The 17,026-nt window shown below is 49.8% G+C and overlaps 1 protein-coding gene across 1 annotated transcript in view; it reads right to left on the bottom strand.

The window, feature by feature from the left end:
- The window catches only part of MIOX (myo-inositol oxygenase), a 108,665-nt gene that overhangs the window by 66,842 nt on the left and 24,797 nt on the right, over positions 1-17,026 (bottom strand). Inside the window, exon 2 of the mRNA XM_069629498.1 lies at positions 678-758. Coding sequence (XP_069485599.1) covers positions 678-758 — 81 coding nt within the window. The remainder of the gene's footprint in view (positions 1-677; positions 759-17,026) is intronic.

Genomic DNA, 17,026 nt, shown 5'->3' on the forward strand with positions numbered 1-17,026 from the left:
AAACTACTGAACTGTCTTCGGGAACTTTCGCCATTTTATCATGCAGCTCGGGTTATGTCATGAGTTTACAAGGTTAATGGCACCCTCTCCCATTCTTTAAAAACTACAGCCTCTCCCAATCATAAAATACTGTGCATCAATAATTGCTTCTCAGTTGTTCCAAATCGAGAGCCTTCAAAATCTGCTTCTCTCAATATTTCAAAATGACTGTCTTCTTAGACTTCCATATGTGTCTCCCTGATTCAGCCATATCACGCACTGTGCTCCAAATTCATTTAACATTAACTTCCTCACACTCTCTGCAATGACAGTGCTGTCCATTTCCATCTCCCACAAATGACCAGGTTGTATTTATACACACTGCCCTAGCCTGTCAAAGCATCATTTTGGCTAGACTGTCCAAGATTCTTCAGAGTAACTAGGGCCAAATGTGCTGATTTCCCCCGCCCCCATTTTTTCAGATACCTGTTTTTTTTAATGTCTCCAGTCATTACATCTAAAGTGCTATCTTTGAAAAAAACATCCCATTTGAAAGTACCCCAAGGGCACATGTTCCAGACTGCTCCACCCCTGGCATTTCCAACATCCCTTCATTGCATCGACGCCCAGCAAGTTTCATAAACCTTGTATAGCCCATTTTAGGTTCTGCAAATCCCCCAATCTCACAGAAACCTTACTGTGTAATTCCGGTACTTTTCTTTCTCTTTGACATCATCTGGATCAATATCCGGTCTGTAAACCAAGGACGGGTCGGGCCCCTAGGACATTCGGAGACAAAATGCGAAGTTAAAAACACAAAGAACAGCATGGTCTCCAAACACCACTCATTCTAGAGGAGAGGGGTTAAACCAGATCAAGTATTATGGGGGCGGGGGGTGAACTGTCCAACAAGTAACAATTCACAGACAAGGTTTACAAAAATCTTATTGTATTGAGGTGCTTAATTAATAATCTATGTATATTGTTCAACGTATGCACGAAAAGGGACACAAAACAAAGCAAGGAGGACCAACTACAAATATTCAAATGAGTAATTTTTTATGATGTAATTACTCAAGGTGCAATGATCTGGCAGCAATAAACCCAATATGCGTGTCCCAAAGAATGCTCAGAAATGATTATTCAAATGCATAGAAGAGTGCAATATGTGACTAGCAACCTGCACATCATTTTCTCATAATACATGGCAGCCTGCAATCCCTGTATTAAATCCTGTAAATCAATTTCTTATTGCAGGTTAGTTGTGACATCTCTACTGACCTGTAATAAGAAACTGACATCACTACTGCTCTGTAATCAGTTATTACACTTCTTCAGTTGTGACTTCCCAATGTCTGCTGCTTGAGTCAGCAGGGAGCGGAATTCCAGCTGTCACAGGGGCCGTGACAAGCTTTTCAAATTCCTTTCTTGTAAACTGCTTTCTTCAATACTTTACAGCTGTTATCTGAACGGACACTGTTTGTGGTGATAGGTTTATTTTGTGCACTGCTGGAGTGTAACACGTGAAACAAGAATCTATACACTATTGCTGTAATGCACAAAACGAAAACGTTTTTAGGTGCATTTTATTAAACTTCCTGCATTATTTTTCTGCAGCACATTAAAAATTATATGTTCGTTTTTTTAATCAAAACAGATTCTACATTGCTTATAAGTATCGGCAACTGGGAGATCATTTGCTTTACATTAAGCAAGAGACCAGTTACTAAAGGAAATGACAGGGTATGCCAGGGGCGTTGCTAGGGGGGGGGGCTAAGGGGGCTATAGCCCCTGATCTTTTGGTTGTAGCCCCGGATAGAATCTCAGGAGCTACAGCCAAAAGACTAGCTAGCCCCCGGTCCTAACAGCTCCGACATCAGCGTAGCCCCGGGTCTTTTCCAGACCTAGCAACTCCCCTGGGTATGGCCATGTATTGTATGTAATCCACTATACTCTATGTAAAAAGGATATTGGGCCTCATTACGAGTTTGGAGGTAGCCATGCCGTTTTTACCGGCATGGCTACCCCCAAACTCGGGTCCGGGTCCCGAAAAATGGGAATCACCAGGCCATTCCGACCTTTGCGGGCCCGGTAATTCCCATTCGCGGAACCCGGACCCGGTACATCCCCATTCCCATTTGAGACCCCATAGGGCTCAATGGGAATGGGGAGGATGGTAACAACGGTCCCGTTAATAACGGGGCAGTTGCTACCATCCGGTACTGCTTGTGGGTGCCGCTCTGCACGTCTGGTCTGACCAGGCGTGCAGAGCGGCCCCCACGAGCAGAACTCGTAATGTTGCGGCGAGGTAACAATGGCGCCGGTAGCACTATTGGCGCTGTTGTTGCCTTACCGCAACACTTATAATGAGGCCCATTGTATGTCAACTCTAAGTTCGGTGACCTTGTTAAATAACTTTGCCTTTGGCCTTGTTCCTATTTAGTCCTGAAACTCTTTGGTGACTTGCAATGTCCTTAATACTTACAGCAGGACATACTTTATACCATGTATTACAGTCTAATTGTGATATCACATTGCCTGCTGCCAAAGCCAACTTGCAGTGTACAATGGCAGAGCCTTAGGGAAACTTCCAGTTGCCACTTGAATATGTTTTACGGATATATGAGTAAAGCCAATGTACATGAGAGTGACATTGCGGAAGGCTGCCTGGTAAATGCTGCCTCTCACAAGGTCATTCTGCTCATTTTCAGAGAGTCACCCTGCCCCGGGCCTCTCTTCCTGCTGTGTGACACCCGCACCCACCTTCATGTTGGGAGGCAGATGAATATGTCATCCATAACTTCCACCCCTCCACCGCACCAATACCACAAAGGTGAGAGACGTTACTCACTGACACAGCCATTCCGCCCTTATCACCCACAGGTATAGCAAGGCTTGGGGACAACGTGAGCTGAAGATGGCAAAAGCATTCAATCTAACTTTGTAACAGTAAAAGAGCATGCATTAGACATGAAGCAAAAGTGCACTCCACATGAAGAACATGTACAATAGGTAATATATGTATTTAGACATGAAGAGTACTAACATAGCATCCACAGACATGAAAAACGCTAACCTGACCAATGTATAAGGTGAATGCAACATGAACAACACTAATATAGCTTGTTAACACAGAATTAAGAGACTAGTGGGGCAGCCATCTTATTAAAAATGGAAACCTCAGCATGTCTCTGAATGAGCACAGGCCTCAAAGCCTTGAGAAAACTCAAAAGGCTGAATCCACAGAAATATATAACATGCAGAGATCAGACAGTGGTTGGCAACTAGTGCAAAGGTTTGAGTGAAATAAGGGAGGATTGGAACGGCATAACAAAGGTACGAGATAGCAATTCCCAAAATGCAAGCAGTTCCCAGATTAATTAAGGTTTCAGAAGGCCCAAACAACCTTTGATGGTCAGGTGCAGTAGAGCAGTAAGCCAAAAACCTCTATGAAGCATAGCCCATGAGTGTCCCTAGTGGCAACAGAAAACACGACACACGCATTAATATTAGATAAAATCTCAATAAATAGGAGGTAATTTAATTTCATGCACAGTCTCATAGCACGTGACCCATACACAGACAACATTTTCCATTCATTAGAAGCAAACACAGATAGGGCACCTGCCGTACTCCCTAAAGGTACACGTAGACATGAGACGCCACACAAGGCCAAGTACAAAGGGATTGTCCAGTCTCATGGCCTGAGAATGAGGGGTGGTGACTTTTCAAATTGGAAGATGAACAGTCCATGGGCCTCTCACCCCTCCTCTGTGTCTAGCTCATATCTTGATGATCTGTCAAGTGTACAAGGTTGGTTAGCAGACAGCTAACCTATCAGAATCTGTAACGCTCACCTGACTCCCACGGAGGCGCTGGTCTAGTGTGGGTTGCTGTGGCCTCTTTGAGCGTGATGCGCAGAACTCGGAACACCGACTGAACAGGACCCTCAAATCTTGCTTGTCTGGCTCGTAGGAATATCCTTCTGCAGATGAGAAAGGGGATTAACAGTCTGCAGAATAGTATGCTTGCTCCCCCCTTCCCCTCTTCGTTCTTCTCTAACTTCCTCCGAAATCCCCGGTTGAAGCTCACCTTATGGTTTGAAAGGATGAACTCTCCATCCTGCTTCTGGTGCAGGGGCGCGTGTTTGTCCAGTTACTTCACTGGTTTTCAGAATGGCGCTGGCAAAATCCACTTGACTTTTCCGAGCGGAACGCCGTAAGTATGAAGATTACAAAAGTTCAAGTGTAGAGCCTCCTTTTCTGTTGCCTTCCTAACCTGTGATCTGTCCTTTATTTCAGGTGCAGAATGAAGGCGAGGCGTTGAGGGATTGAATTGCCGATGGTAAACTCAGGTGAGTTAGCGATGGGGGCGATCCCTCTTAATGTCTTTATATTCCTCCAGTAATGTCTTTTGTCCTTTCCCCATAGGGGCCGGGGTGCGGTAGCTGCCAACGAAGCGGCGCCGACCCGAAATGAGGAATGGTCCACCAACAGAAGACCGGTAAGTGTTATGGCGGAAAATTATGCTTTCCTCATATGTTCCTTCTGCTCACCTTTTGTCTCTTCTTCTCTCCCCTAGGCGCAGAGATGTGGCGACCGGTGCAGACAGTCGCGGTGGAGCCAGAAGAACTCCCGAGGACAGGTGAGTGAAGCGCGGCGCTGCATTGAGCAACGCAGTGCTTTTAAATGAAAGTCTTTTCTCGGGAACGCTGGCGTGAAGGTTCCGGATGCAGGTAAGAAGTTTGATAAAATTCTTGGTTTTCACCTTTCCCTTCTCTTCTTTCCTTACAGGTGTTCCAGGATCGAGGTGGGCGTGGCTGGAGACCAGATGCAGGAGCAGACACGGTGAGCGTTCAGCTGCTTGGATGCAGAACAACGCGAAGCGTGAGCTACTGTCTGGCCGTGGCTTAAATAGCCCCCAAAGTAGTTCCAGGTAAGTATCCTTCCCTGGCCACGCCCGAGTGGCAAAATAGTCCCAATGAAAAAATAGTCCCTTTCAGGTCTCATGGAGGCCTGAATCTTGCAGCATGGTCTGCATCAGGTAAGTGCACAAAACACCTTCCTTTATGAGCCTGGCGCTTATGGCGCCAGGACTGATGTCCAACATGAGCCTGGCGCCAACGGCGCCAGGACAGGGTCCAAAGATCCCCTATAAGGGGCCGCTGGGCTTTTACCCGGGGGCATGATGCCTGCTCCCGGGGGTGCTGGGCCTGGCCTGGGGCTCCGAGGGTAGGCATCATGACAGAATCCTTGTTGTCACACCACCCATGAAGTAGTATGCCAACGAGTCACTTGTTGCAGAAGTGATGTATTTCATCCTTGATAAATATAGGGGTGGTTCCAGGTGGAGCCATCACAAACGTGTAACCCAATGAAATGTTTAACCCCTATAGAATCTATATGTGTTGAGAGCAGCAAGACTTAAATGCTTGCATGCTGTCCCGGCTTTGTTTTGAGGAGAATAAAGTTGGGTTTTGCTGTGCACTTTGTCTACTCCGTCATTGAGTCTGGTCTGGATTGACTCCGATTCCTGTGGGCTTATCTAGGATTTTGGGGCCACCTTAACATTCCTGTCATGATCCCTGCACCCAACCCTCATAGCCAGGCACTGGAGCCAGGCCACGATTCTCCATTATGGCCTTAAAGGCTTTACCATCTCATCAAAGACTCTCCAGGAGTCAGTCCTGGCTCATACACAATGTGAGGATGACATGGAACCTGGACTTGGTAATGAACTTTTATGCAACATGGAGGCGTCTGCATAGCTCAGTTCTAAGAACCGTGCTGTGCGGTCTAGTTTTTTGGGTGTGGTCAGGCCTGGGGATACCTGTGGCTATATAAGCCGCGCCCGGACAGAGGAACACGCTTCGCGTTACTCTGCGATTAGCAGCGTGACGCTCACTGTGCTCAGCTCGGTCTCCTGAGTTCCTCGCCTGCTTTCCTGGAGCTCCGTACCTGAAGAACAAAAACATCTTTAGCACAACACTTACCTGTGATTAACATCCTGTTCGCAATCCATCTTCCACCCGGTCCAGTGAACACAGCATCTCGGCGCCACCTCCATCTCCGGATCGCCTCAACCTGGGAAGAAGAGAGAGCGAAATCAGCATTAGTAAGCATTTCCACATTTCAATTCAGAAAATAGCAAGAACAATCAGACGCTTACCTGGATTCGAGCCGCTCTTGGTCAGCATCCTCTCCGGAACCTCACAACGACCTACAAAAGAGAGGCAACACAGGTTAGCACAAGAAAAGACAAGAAGGTGCAGCGTACTGTGCATCACTCACCACTTAGTGCTCTCTCTGCCAGCATCCGTTCTGGGACACTACAGCGACCTGCAAGAAAAAAGGGGAGATGCCGGTCAGCACACGAAAAGAAGTATAGCGCCGCGCATTGCGCATCACTCATCACCTCGTGCCTAACCCCAAGCAGCAAGACAACACCAATAACTCCTCCCTGCACCTAGAGGAAGAAGAAAACACATTATCAAGGGACAAGAGAAAGAGAGAAGGACAGATTATTAAGACTGCAAAAACAGCCAAAACTTACCTTAAGGAACTGGAGTCACAGCAGGTCTGGACTCGAACAGGGCCCGCACCAGTGAAGCAAACTAGGTTGCGACGTGCCCACACCAACAACGCACCCCTGCACAGAGAAGCAGGACGGAGAGCGCATCATAAAAAAAAAAAAAAGGTGAGGATTAGGCTGAAGGGGAAGGTTTGGTCCTCAAGGGAGGTGAGAGCCAAAACAACAAGAAGCAGTAAGGTTAAATCCAATATTCCTGTATTGCAGCCCCAATCCTCGGCCGGACAGATTCCAAGGGGGGGGGGGGAGGGGTTCGAGAGCGTGAGTGGTCCAACCAGGGCTGAGTGGCGTCCCTGTGGATATCAGGTGAGCTTTACAATTCCCCTACCCCTTTTCTCTACGTGCCCTGCTCCCTCTGCCTCGTGGTCAGGCCCTCCTCCTTTGCCGATTGCAGTCTCCAACACTCTGGGCTGCAGCATGACTCACTGTGCAGTGTCCAGACCCCAATCGGTTTTTACACACATGAATTCACTTTCTCTGAGAATCCTTATATTTGATGATAATTGCACAATTATGATATTTAGTGCCCTGCTGGCATTTGGTACAAGAAAGCAGCTAGCTTTCTGTATGTTGCCACCTATGTTACAGTACAAAGCCAACTTTCAAAGGCATATCATCACACTGAAATGTTTTGCAATACATTAGAGGCTGCACATTTTCATGTATTTTTGATCCACATCTACATTTAAACTACATGTAATGTCAAGTGTAACATAATAGACATATAATGTACAGTTCAAAATAATCATAATTGACTAGTTATGAAGTCACAACTAACCGATTAGAAAATAATTGGATATTTGTGACATCACATTGTATAGTTTTCTCAGGCCTATTTTCCTAAGACACCTTCACCCAAGGATCACAACTGTTCTGTTGCAGAGGCTCAAGGCCCATTCCTATTCCAAGGCCACCCCTACTCTAGCCCCATCGCCCCACAAGACTGTTTCCTACCCTACGGCCCAACCTCGCGATGAAGCTCAACCGTGCCCCGATGCCCATGCCCAGTCCTGAGGTACTTCCATGCCCTTGGGCCTATCCTGGCCCGAGGCCCATTCGCGCTTCATGGTCAATCCCTGTTGCAAGACTAGATGCCCACTACTGTGTTATGCCTGCCCTTACTAGGAGGCACACCCTCACTGTGGTGCTCGCACCCACTCTCTGGCTCATCCCTGCAGTGCACAGTGACCATAACGAAATCACAGAAGGAAACGTGTTAATATTTTTCACTTTTATTACTTTGGTATTAGAAAGAATAGGGGTGTACGGAATAGCATATTTTGTATTCGGTTGAACACCGAAAATAGCTTTAAACCACTATTTTAAATGTGTTCCCAGGTTTAATTTATTTCTCTTAATTTTAATCAACATAACACCTTTTTTGGGAAGTCTACGAGTAAAAAAAGAACAGATGACCAAAAAAGCAAAATGTACAGAAGGATGTTGCACAATCAAAACCAGTGCTACTGAAAGTGTCACGCTCCACAAATGCAAAATGTGCGGGTGCAAAATGGATATTGCAATTTGCAATTAAGGTCGCAAGTCACATACATTAAAATCTCTTGGGTCACTGAGTTTCGAACATTCTTGCAGCTGACAATACAATGTGTAAATGGCTTCTGTCTGCCCATGCAGGACACAAGTGACTGGTACATCACCCTTGTAGGATGCAAGTCGAGGTGCATGTGACTTGAGCGGACTACTGTTAGGGAGTTATCTTCTAAAATCCACCCCATGACTTTATAAGACTCTCTACTTGCTTTTTTGGATGTATAAGAAACGATTATACAATTTAGCCCAAACATACAACAGTACCTAAAATACTATATCATTGTCGGGAGGATAGCTCAGGGGCAACGTGCTCGCCTTGGAAGAAAGACCACACAGAGCACCACAGGTTCGATCCCTGGGTCTGTTGCTTAGAAACCACTGCGTATTAAGCGCGTTATACATAACCTACCATATCATACCTCACCTGTACTTTCTGCTTAGGCTCAAATCTTAAATGTATCCAGGTCGTCTCCCCATCCCACAAGCCTTCTGTATTGACTACTGGGAAGTCTCACCACTGCAAGCCATCTGTAATGTCTTCTGGGCAGGGGTGTTGCTAGGTCTGGAAAAAATCAGGGGCTAAGCTAATGTCCGGACTAGCAGTACTCGGGGCTAGCTAGCATTTTGGTTGTAACACCTAAGCTTCTATCTGGGGCTACAACCAAACCCACTCAGCTCCCCCCCCCCTTCCACCTCTCCCCAGCAATGCTCTGCTTCTGGGAAAGGCAAGTGGCCATAGGCAGTGGTCACTTTGCCCTGAGCCCCCTGGAATCTACCCCGAAGTAGACTTTCTGTCATGCCCCACCACTGCAAGCCATCCGTAGTGTATACTGGGCAAGGCAAGTGGCCATAGGCAGTGGTCACTTTGCCCTGAGCCCCCTGGAATCTTCCCCCGAAGTGGCCATTGTCTATAGCTTTCAGTCATACCCATTGGCCACGTGTCTGGGCCATGATATGATATGATATGGTATTTGTAACGCGCCTATACACAGGTGTTTCAAGGCGCGACGAGGCAGGGACGGGAGGAACAAGGGGAGACATACAACGATCCTACTAGGCCAGGTGTCATTCAGATCGCGCAAGTGCAGGGGTGGGGGAGGGGGAAAAAGTGCAAGGGGAAGGGGAGGGGGGGAAGTGCAGTAAAGGTAAGTGGCGTAAAGTAATAAATAAAAAGGGCCAGCTGGTGGCAAGTGCAAGGTAAGTGCAGAACAAGTGCTGGGGAAGGGGGGGGGCTGTAGGGATACAGAGACAGTCCCGCAGTGCAGAGGGGTTCCAGGGGATCAGTGGCTGGGCCCAGGGCCGAGGCCGTTTAGAGTGGTCCAGTTGCAGGATCAGTGCAGTTTAGTGAAGAATTAATTAGCTGTTCAGCAGGGGAGAGCGAGAGAGAAAGCAGAAGCAAAGAGGAAGGTTTTGAGGTGCTTCCGGAACCGGAGGTGGTTCTCCTCAAGTTTCAGGGAGGCAGGAAGGCTGTTCCAGAGGGAGGCCCCTGCCGCGAAGAGAGATCTACCCCCAGCTCGTTGCTTCGAGAAGCGGCTGACCATGAGGGAGTTGGAGGCGGATGAACAAAGGGCTCGGGAAGGAAGATATTTGGGAAGAGAGAGTTGAAGGTATTTAGGACCCAGGCCCCAGAAGGCCTTGTGGACAATGCAGAGGGTTTTGAACTTTATCCTCGCAGCCACTGGGAGCCAATGTAGGGATTTCAGTCCTGGAGAGATACGGTCCCTGGGCTTGAGGCCAAGGACAAGTCTCGCAGTTCTGTTCTGGATGAGTTGCAGAGGGCGGAGAGTGGAGGCAGGCAGATTAAGATATAGGCTGTTACAGTAATCCAGCTTCGAGAGAACCAGGGCTCGGGAGACAGTGAGCTTCTGGGGGAAGGAGAGGAAGGGAAGAATACCTCTGAGGAGGTGCAGCTGGTAGTGTGACCTCTTGGCGACGTCAGAAATATGAGGAGAGAAGGAGAGTGTGGAGTCGAAGATGACCCCAAGGTTTTTTGCCTTGCAGGTAGGAGCAGGGAGGGGGCCAAGGGAGGCAGGCCAGAGAGCTGCAGGGAAGGAGGGAGTGGGAGTACAGATGAGTAGAATCTCAGTCTTACTGGCATTAAGGCAGAGGTCATTGGCGGCACACCATTCTTGGATAGCAGACAGACAATCAGAGATGAGGGAAGGAGAGGGGGAGGCTGAGGGTAGCCTGAAAATGAGCTGGGTATCGTCCGCATAACACTGGAAATTAGGGCAGAGAGCGGCGATGCGGTGGGCAAGGAGTGCCAGATACTGGTTGAACAGCCAGGGAGAGAGATTAGATCCCTGGGGGACACCACAGGTGGAGAAAAAGATGTCGGAGAGGAAGGACCCCAGTTGGACCTGGGAGGGTCGATTTGAAAGGAAAGAGGTCAGCCACGCCAGAGCCTGACCAGTGATACCCAGGTTTTCCCGGAGACGGTTGAGCAGGATGGCATGGTTGACAGTGTCAAAGGCAGAGGAGAGATCGAGCAGAATGAGAACACACGGAGTGTTGGAATCGAGGTTCAAGAGCAGGTCTTCACGGATGTTCAGGAGAGCAGTTTCCGTGCTTCTGGCAGCTCTGAAGCCAGATTGATGGTCATGAAGACTACCAACAGATTCAGCATGGAGGTTAAGCTGGGAGATGGCCAGTTTCTCCAGGAGCTTGCCCAGGAAGGGAGTGATGGAGATAGGGCGATAGTTAGCCGGGCAGGAGGGGTCGGAAGAGGGTTTCTTGAGAAGAGGGTGCACAAGGGAGTGCTTGAGGGGGGAAGGGAAGACTCCAGAGGCGAAGGAGTGGTTACAAAAGTCAGCCAGGGCAGGAGCCAGGGAGTCGATGTGGTCCTTGATAGTTTTGGAGGAACAGGGGTGAACCTGTTTAGACGAGACTTTCATTGATCGGACTTGTCTGGAAACCTCGTCAGCAGAGAAGGGTGGAAAGGCAGAGAAAGAGGGAGGAGGGTTGACCGCAGAAGGGCCAGAGGAAGAGCCGGGTAGGGAGGGAGGGAGGTGAAAGGAGGAGAGCGAGGACAGGATGTCCTGAGTTTTAGAGATGAAGTGAGAGGCCAGTGCAGTGCAGAGGGCCTGGGAGGGGACAGGAGAGGTAGAGACTGCAACAGGGTTGGCCAGCTCCTTGCAGATTTTAAAGAGTTCGGCGGAGTTGTTTGATGCCGCAGAGATGCGGGCTTGGATAAGGGTTCTCTTCTTGGTGAGAACGGCGTGACCTTTGGCCATGATCTGGGCCCCCACAAGCCAACCAGAATGCATTTAAATTGCAGACCTTGCAGTTGGTGACACACTTTGAAATATAGTGCAACTGTGTTTGCAAAACTGGCATCGTCTGGTGTTTGACAAATACGCATGTGTATGCACGGTTGAGAAATGTGACACTCAGACCTGCAGCTTTTGTTTGCTTCAAGCGGACTGTTTCAGTAGTAATATTCACAGGCTGCGCCTTGTTCCCCCCACCCTCCAACCCCAGAATTATTATGTCCCCTACACCCAGGGTGACATGTCCGAGCAGTCCACCTTTTTTTCTGAGCATCTAACCCCATTATGCTCGCACAGATTGGAATGGTGAAGAAGCCGCTTGAAAATTCTAGTCTTCCTATGTAGCCGGTTCTACAGAATAGCCACTAGAGGGCACCCCATGATAACATTTCAGCATCAGTACGCACTCTGTTTCATTTCCTGAGTGCACGCCATATTATAATTATATAATTATAATTGGTTCTTTATAACACGCTTTTCTAAGCGCAGACCCGGGGTTCGTTGCCACTGAACTATACTACCCGTGTCTCGTTACATCTTTTGTCATCCAACCCACTTCACCACGCCAACATTAACAAGCGCCAATAGGGCACTGCGCATCACTGCCCGCGGCCAATAGGTTATGCCAAAAGGAGAAATGCAGGAAACTTGACACTATCACCTTGGGCGTACTTTTAGGAGACGACAGAGGTGTTTGTCCCCCCGCCCCACCCCCTCTCCCCGCCCTCATCTTTGCTGAAACATCAGATTGCCACCCCTCTATATTCAGGGAGGGGAAGGACAGGCACACCACAACAGGCCTCAGGCTCTCAGGGGGCCTCACAGGATTCCTTACAGGCAGAGTGCACCCATTAACACCTACCTCGGAATGCTTCAGCGCGCATGCCACAAGGCGCCTTGCTAGTGCTATCAGGCTGGCGTCAGCGGGAGGTCCCCTTCAGGTCACCCGGACACGCCGCAGGCTAGCTAGAGGTCCCCCTCCTGTGACCCGGACACGCTACAGGCCAGCTAGAGGTCCCCTTCCTGTCACCCGGACACGCCGCAGGCCAGCTAGAGGTCCCCTTCCTGTGACCCGCACACGCCGCAGGCCAGCTAGAGGTCCCCTTCCTGTGACCCGCACACGCCGCAGGCCAGCTAGGGTCCCCTTCCTGTGACCCAGACATGCCGCAGGCCAGCTAGGGTCCCCTTCCTGTCACCCGCACACGCTGCAGGCCAGCTAGGGTCCCCCTCATGTCACCCGCACACGCTGCAGGCCAGCTAGGGTTCCCTTCCTGTGACCCGGACACGCCGCAGGACAGCTAGAGGTCCCCTTCCTGTCACCCGGACACGCCGCAGGCCAGCTAGGGTCCCCTTCCTGTCACCCGCACACGCTGCAGGCCAGCTAGGGTCCCCCTCCTGTCACCCGCACACGCTGCAGGCCAGCTAGGGTCCCCTTCCTGTGACCCAATCATGCCGCAGGCCAGCTAGGGTCCCCCTCCTGTCACCCGCACACGCTGCAGGCCAGCTAGGGTCGCCCTCCTGTCACCCGGACACGCCGCAGGCCAGCTAGAGGTCCCCCTCCTGTGACCCGGACACGCTGCAGGCCAGCTAGAGGTCCCCTTCCTGTCACCCGGACACGCCGCAGGCCAGCTAGAGGTCCCCTTCCTGTGACCCGCACACGCCGCAGGCCAGCTAGGGACCCCTTCCTGTGACCCAGACATGCCGCAGGCCAGCTAGGGTCCCCTTCCTGTCACCCGCACACGCTGCAGGCCAGCTAGGGTCCCCCTCCTGTCACCCGCACACGCTGCAGGCCAGCTAGGGTCCCCTTCCTGTGACCCAGACACGCCGCAGGCCAGCTAGAGGTCCCCTTCCTGTCACCCGGACACGCCGCAGGACAGCTAGGGTCCCCTTCCTGTCACCCGCACACGCTGCAGGCCAGCTAGGGTCCCCCTCCTGTCACCCGCACACGCTGCAGGCCAGCTAGGGTCCCCTTCCTGTGACCCAGACATGCCGCAGGCCAGCTAGGGTCCCCCTCCTGTCACCCGCACATGCTGCAGGCCAGCTAGGGCCCCCTCCTGTCACCCGGACATGCCGCAGGCCAGCTAGAGGTCCCCTTCCTGTCACCCGGACACGCCGCAGGCCAGATAGAGGTCCCCTTCCTGTCACCCGGACATGCTGCAGGCCAGCTAGAGGTCCCCTTCCTGCCACCCGGACACGCCGCAGGCCAGCTAGGGTCCCCTTCCTGTCACCCGGACATGCTGCAGGCCAGCTAGAGGTCCCCTTCCTGTCACCCAGACACGCCGCAGGCCAGCTAGGGTCCCCTTCCTGTCACCCGGACATGCTGCAGGCCAGCTAGAGGTCCCCTTCCTGTCACGCGGACATGCTGCAGGCCAGCTAGAGGTCCCCTTCCTGTCACCCGGACACGCCGCATCCTACAGCTGCCTTGAACACCTGAACAACCTGCTTCCTTCATAATCTCGAGCCTCATTCTTGTCCGTCACCCCTCCCTCCCCCGCCCCACCAACTGGCTTATACCAGTTTTTTGAAGGAAGTGTCCCCCGAGGAGTTATTTTGTAGTATTTCCCATTTGGTTCATGGTGGCCATCAGATGGGTAGGCTGGCAGAAGCGGGCATTGGCATTAATGTATAGATAGGTTTCCTGATTTTTGTTCTCAGGAAGTTGCGTGCAAGCACCGCCATATCACTGCCAATGCAATTATGGGGGAGTCTCACTCAGCTTCAGATACGCCTGTCTAAAATAAGGCTTGTACATATCTCAGCGAAGCAGACAAATACTCGGATAGGTGTGATTTTTAGAATTTAAGACTGACATTATTCTGAGCGCCTATGCCCTGATTTATTGATGTTATCATTACAGCATTAATAATAATCTGATACTCAAATAGGGCTTTTGGCAAACACTTTCCATAAAACACTCATATCAAATTATTATTTCCCAGAAACATAAATGAATACTCATTTGTCAACCTCAGATGAGTGAAAGGTTCAGTTGACCTTGCCAGGATTCGAACCTGTGACCTGTAGATCACACATAGCTCTCAGCAGTTAGCACTTAACCCGCCTAGTCATCTTACAAGCTATTTCTCCTTACCTGTGCACAACACAGCATTCCATAATGCTTTGCCTCTGGCTGGGGGTTACTTTTCCTATTAATGTAACATCAGTTACTGCAGTGCTTAAAAGCAGGTGGAATATATCGTGGCCCACTAGTAACCGCGATAATGTTAGTATTATATTTTGCCTTAAAAAAGCACTGGAGGCGTCACAGGAGGCGGTGGTGGGTAGATATTCTAATACATGTTTCTTTTTAACTGCACAGTTGATAAAAGCAACCTGCTGTGCCACAATTGGATAGCTCAGTGAGTTGAAACTGATGTGTGCCAGCCTGTGCTTTCCAAGTCCAAATTTCAGCAGGGCTAAATCAGCCCTTCTGAGATGGATACATTAAAAGCCATTTCATTTTGTAGTAATAACACCGATTTTTACAGCGCTTGGCGGCAGGAGGTGTCAGGAGTCAGACATTAAGTGCTAGGCATAAACATATTATAATACCAACTAGTCTACCTCGATATAGCAATATTTACGCTACAGTAACACCAAAACATGGAGTATTTTTGTGAAAAATGAAATGCCTCAGAAAGCTAAAACAAGTTGTCTCTTGGGGTCGGGGGCATCCAGTGTGCCCGGCCTAACACTACTCTCCCATTGCACAGTGTGAATATCGCACATTAGGGAAAACCAAAAGATCTGTGCAATAAGGAAGGCTTCTGGCAGGAAGTGAACAACAGAATGAAGGTAAATTCGATGCGCAAATCCCACGTATTTTAAATTGGCTGGGTTATTTATTCCTTCATTGATGAATTGACAATAAGTCTTAAACTGAAACAAGACTTGGTATTTATTTTGCTTGTAGAAAAGTCAGCCGACACGTGTTTCGACCCTCTGGGTCGTTGTCAAGGCAAGTGTCCTGCTAGCAAAGGAATCAATTGGATGAATGGGTTATATCCACCCTGAAAGGTAGGTAGCAGTTAATCTATGATATAAGGTAGTATATGGTGTGGTCATCAGTGAGGGAAACTGTTTCAGTAGTATAATACTGTGTAGCAAGTCAAGGGGCCTAATCCCCAGCTCTCAGTTGACAGAGCATGGATCCCTATGCAGCTCACATTTGGTGCTATTTGCACAGACTTCCTATGGCTAAAGTGTACACGATAAGCTCATGGTTCATAACCCCAGCGACTGGTGGTAACTTACATAAGTAAAATGTCCAACATGAACTTTGAGAGTTGTTCAGTCTCCAGATTTACCCTAGAAATCTTTTTGATGGGAAGTGCAATGGACCAACAACACGATTGTAGCGCATGCCAGATGCACCCAGATGCCCTCATCGACTTATCTATGCCCTCCACACATGAACTCAAAGGGGAGCTTTCGCATCTCCTGTTGGCTGTGTTAGTGTCCCAGTGCAAAAAATAGTAACAGGCCCTCACGAAAGCGTTTGCCCTGGGCCTCACCCAGCCCTGTGGCAGTCCTGCTCTGAGCATATCATTTAAAATGAAGCGTTATACTAATTGGGAGTTGATAGAGGAATAAATGCGGCATTCACTTAACGTGTAAGCTGGTGACAGCAGAGGCTTCACGAGGCCCCTTTGAACCACTCCAGCGTGTATGCAATTCCCTTCACCCTGGGATAGGCCATCTAGTGCCGCCTCTCCCAGGAGAAAGGCATGCAAGGAGACCAAGGGAGTGGGGGGCCAAGGGGTGAGGGCGGGGTCCTTCCCAATGTGCTGGATGGGAAGGGGAGCGGTGTCCCTCACCACAGGGCAACCAGCGGAGAGAAGGGCTGCTGCTGATCAGTGGGGTGTGATTTGGTGTGATAGAGCCGAGAGTACGCTCGTCTCAGCAGCGCTGCTTATATTGGTTCAAAAGGCAACGCATTCTTACAGGCGGCAGAATGGTCTGCATATGTTGCTGACGGGTGCTACTTCCATATATTCCGTGTAAATTTAGCATTCCTACAATTTAAGAGTGGGACAAATGAACACCTTTTGTGTAGAGGTGCTGGGGGCGCTGCTGCACCACCTGATGATTTCCTGAAGGGAGTTTAAACAGGAGAGTGCTTAGTGTTGCTGTTGCCTTTGAAGCATGTCTTGCTGGAAACATCTAAGGCGGCCATTGTACTGAGGAATCCTGCAGAGTCCACGAAACAGCAACTGCGTATTCGTCCCTTCAAGTAACGCTAGGTCCGTTTTTCTCACAGCCTGGTGGGTGCAGTGCGCTTCTTGAGGCCTGGGGTATGGAGAAAGGAAAGGCTCGCTTGCTTTTATTAACACGCACAGGTGCAACACTCCTTCACAAAGCCAATGTGAAATACATGCGCCTATTAACATGGAAAATGGCGTTCAGATTGAAAAGCTCATGGCGACAGTTTTAAAAGTGTGCGTGTTTGTGTGTACCCCCACAGCCACTTGTTGGCAGTCTCAGAATCGGAATAGTAGGCAAGTGTCGACCATCAGCAGACCAGGAGAGGGGCAGCCCAACCCCCCCCGCCCCCCCCCCCCCGTGTCTGCTCCTCTCCTCTCTCTAACTGCAGAGACACGCAGTCTGCCACACAAAGCTGTGGAAGGGTGGGGTGTGAA

This window comes from Ambystoma mexicanum, chromosome 12 (assembly GCF_040938575.1).
Source record: "Ambystoma mexicanum isolate Mex_15411 chromosome 12, UKY_AmexF1_1, whole genome shotgun sequence".
NCBI lineage: Eukaryota > Metazoa > Chordata > Amphibia > Caudata > Ambystomatidae > Ambystoma > Ambystoma mexicanum.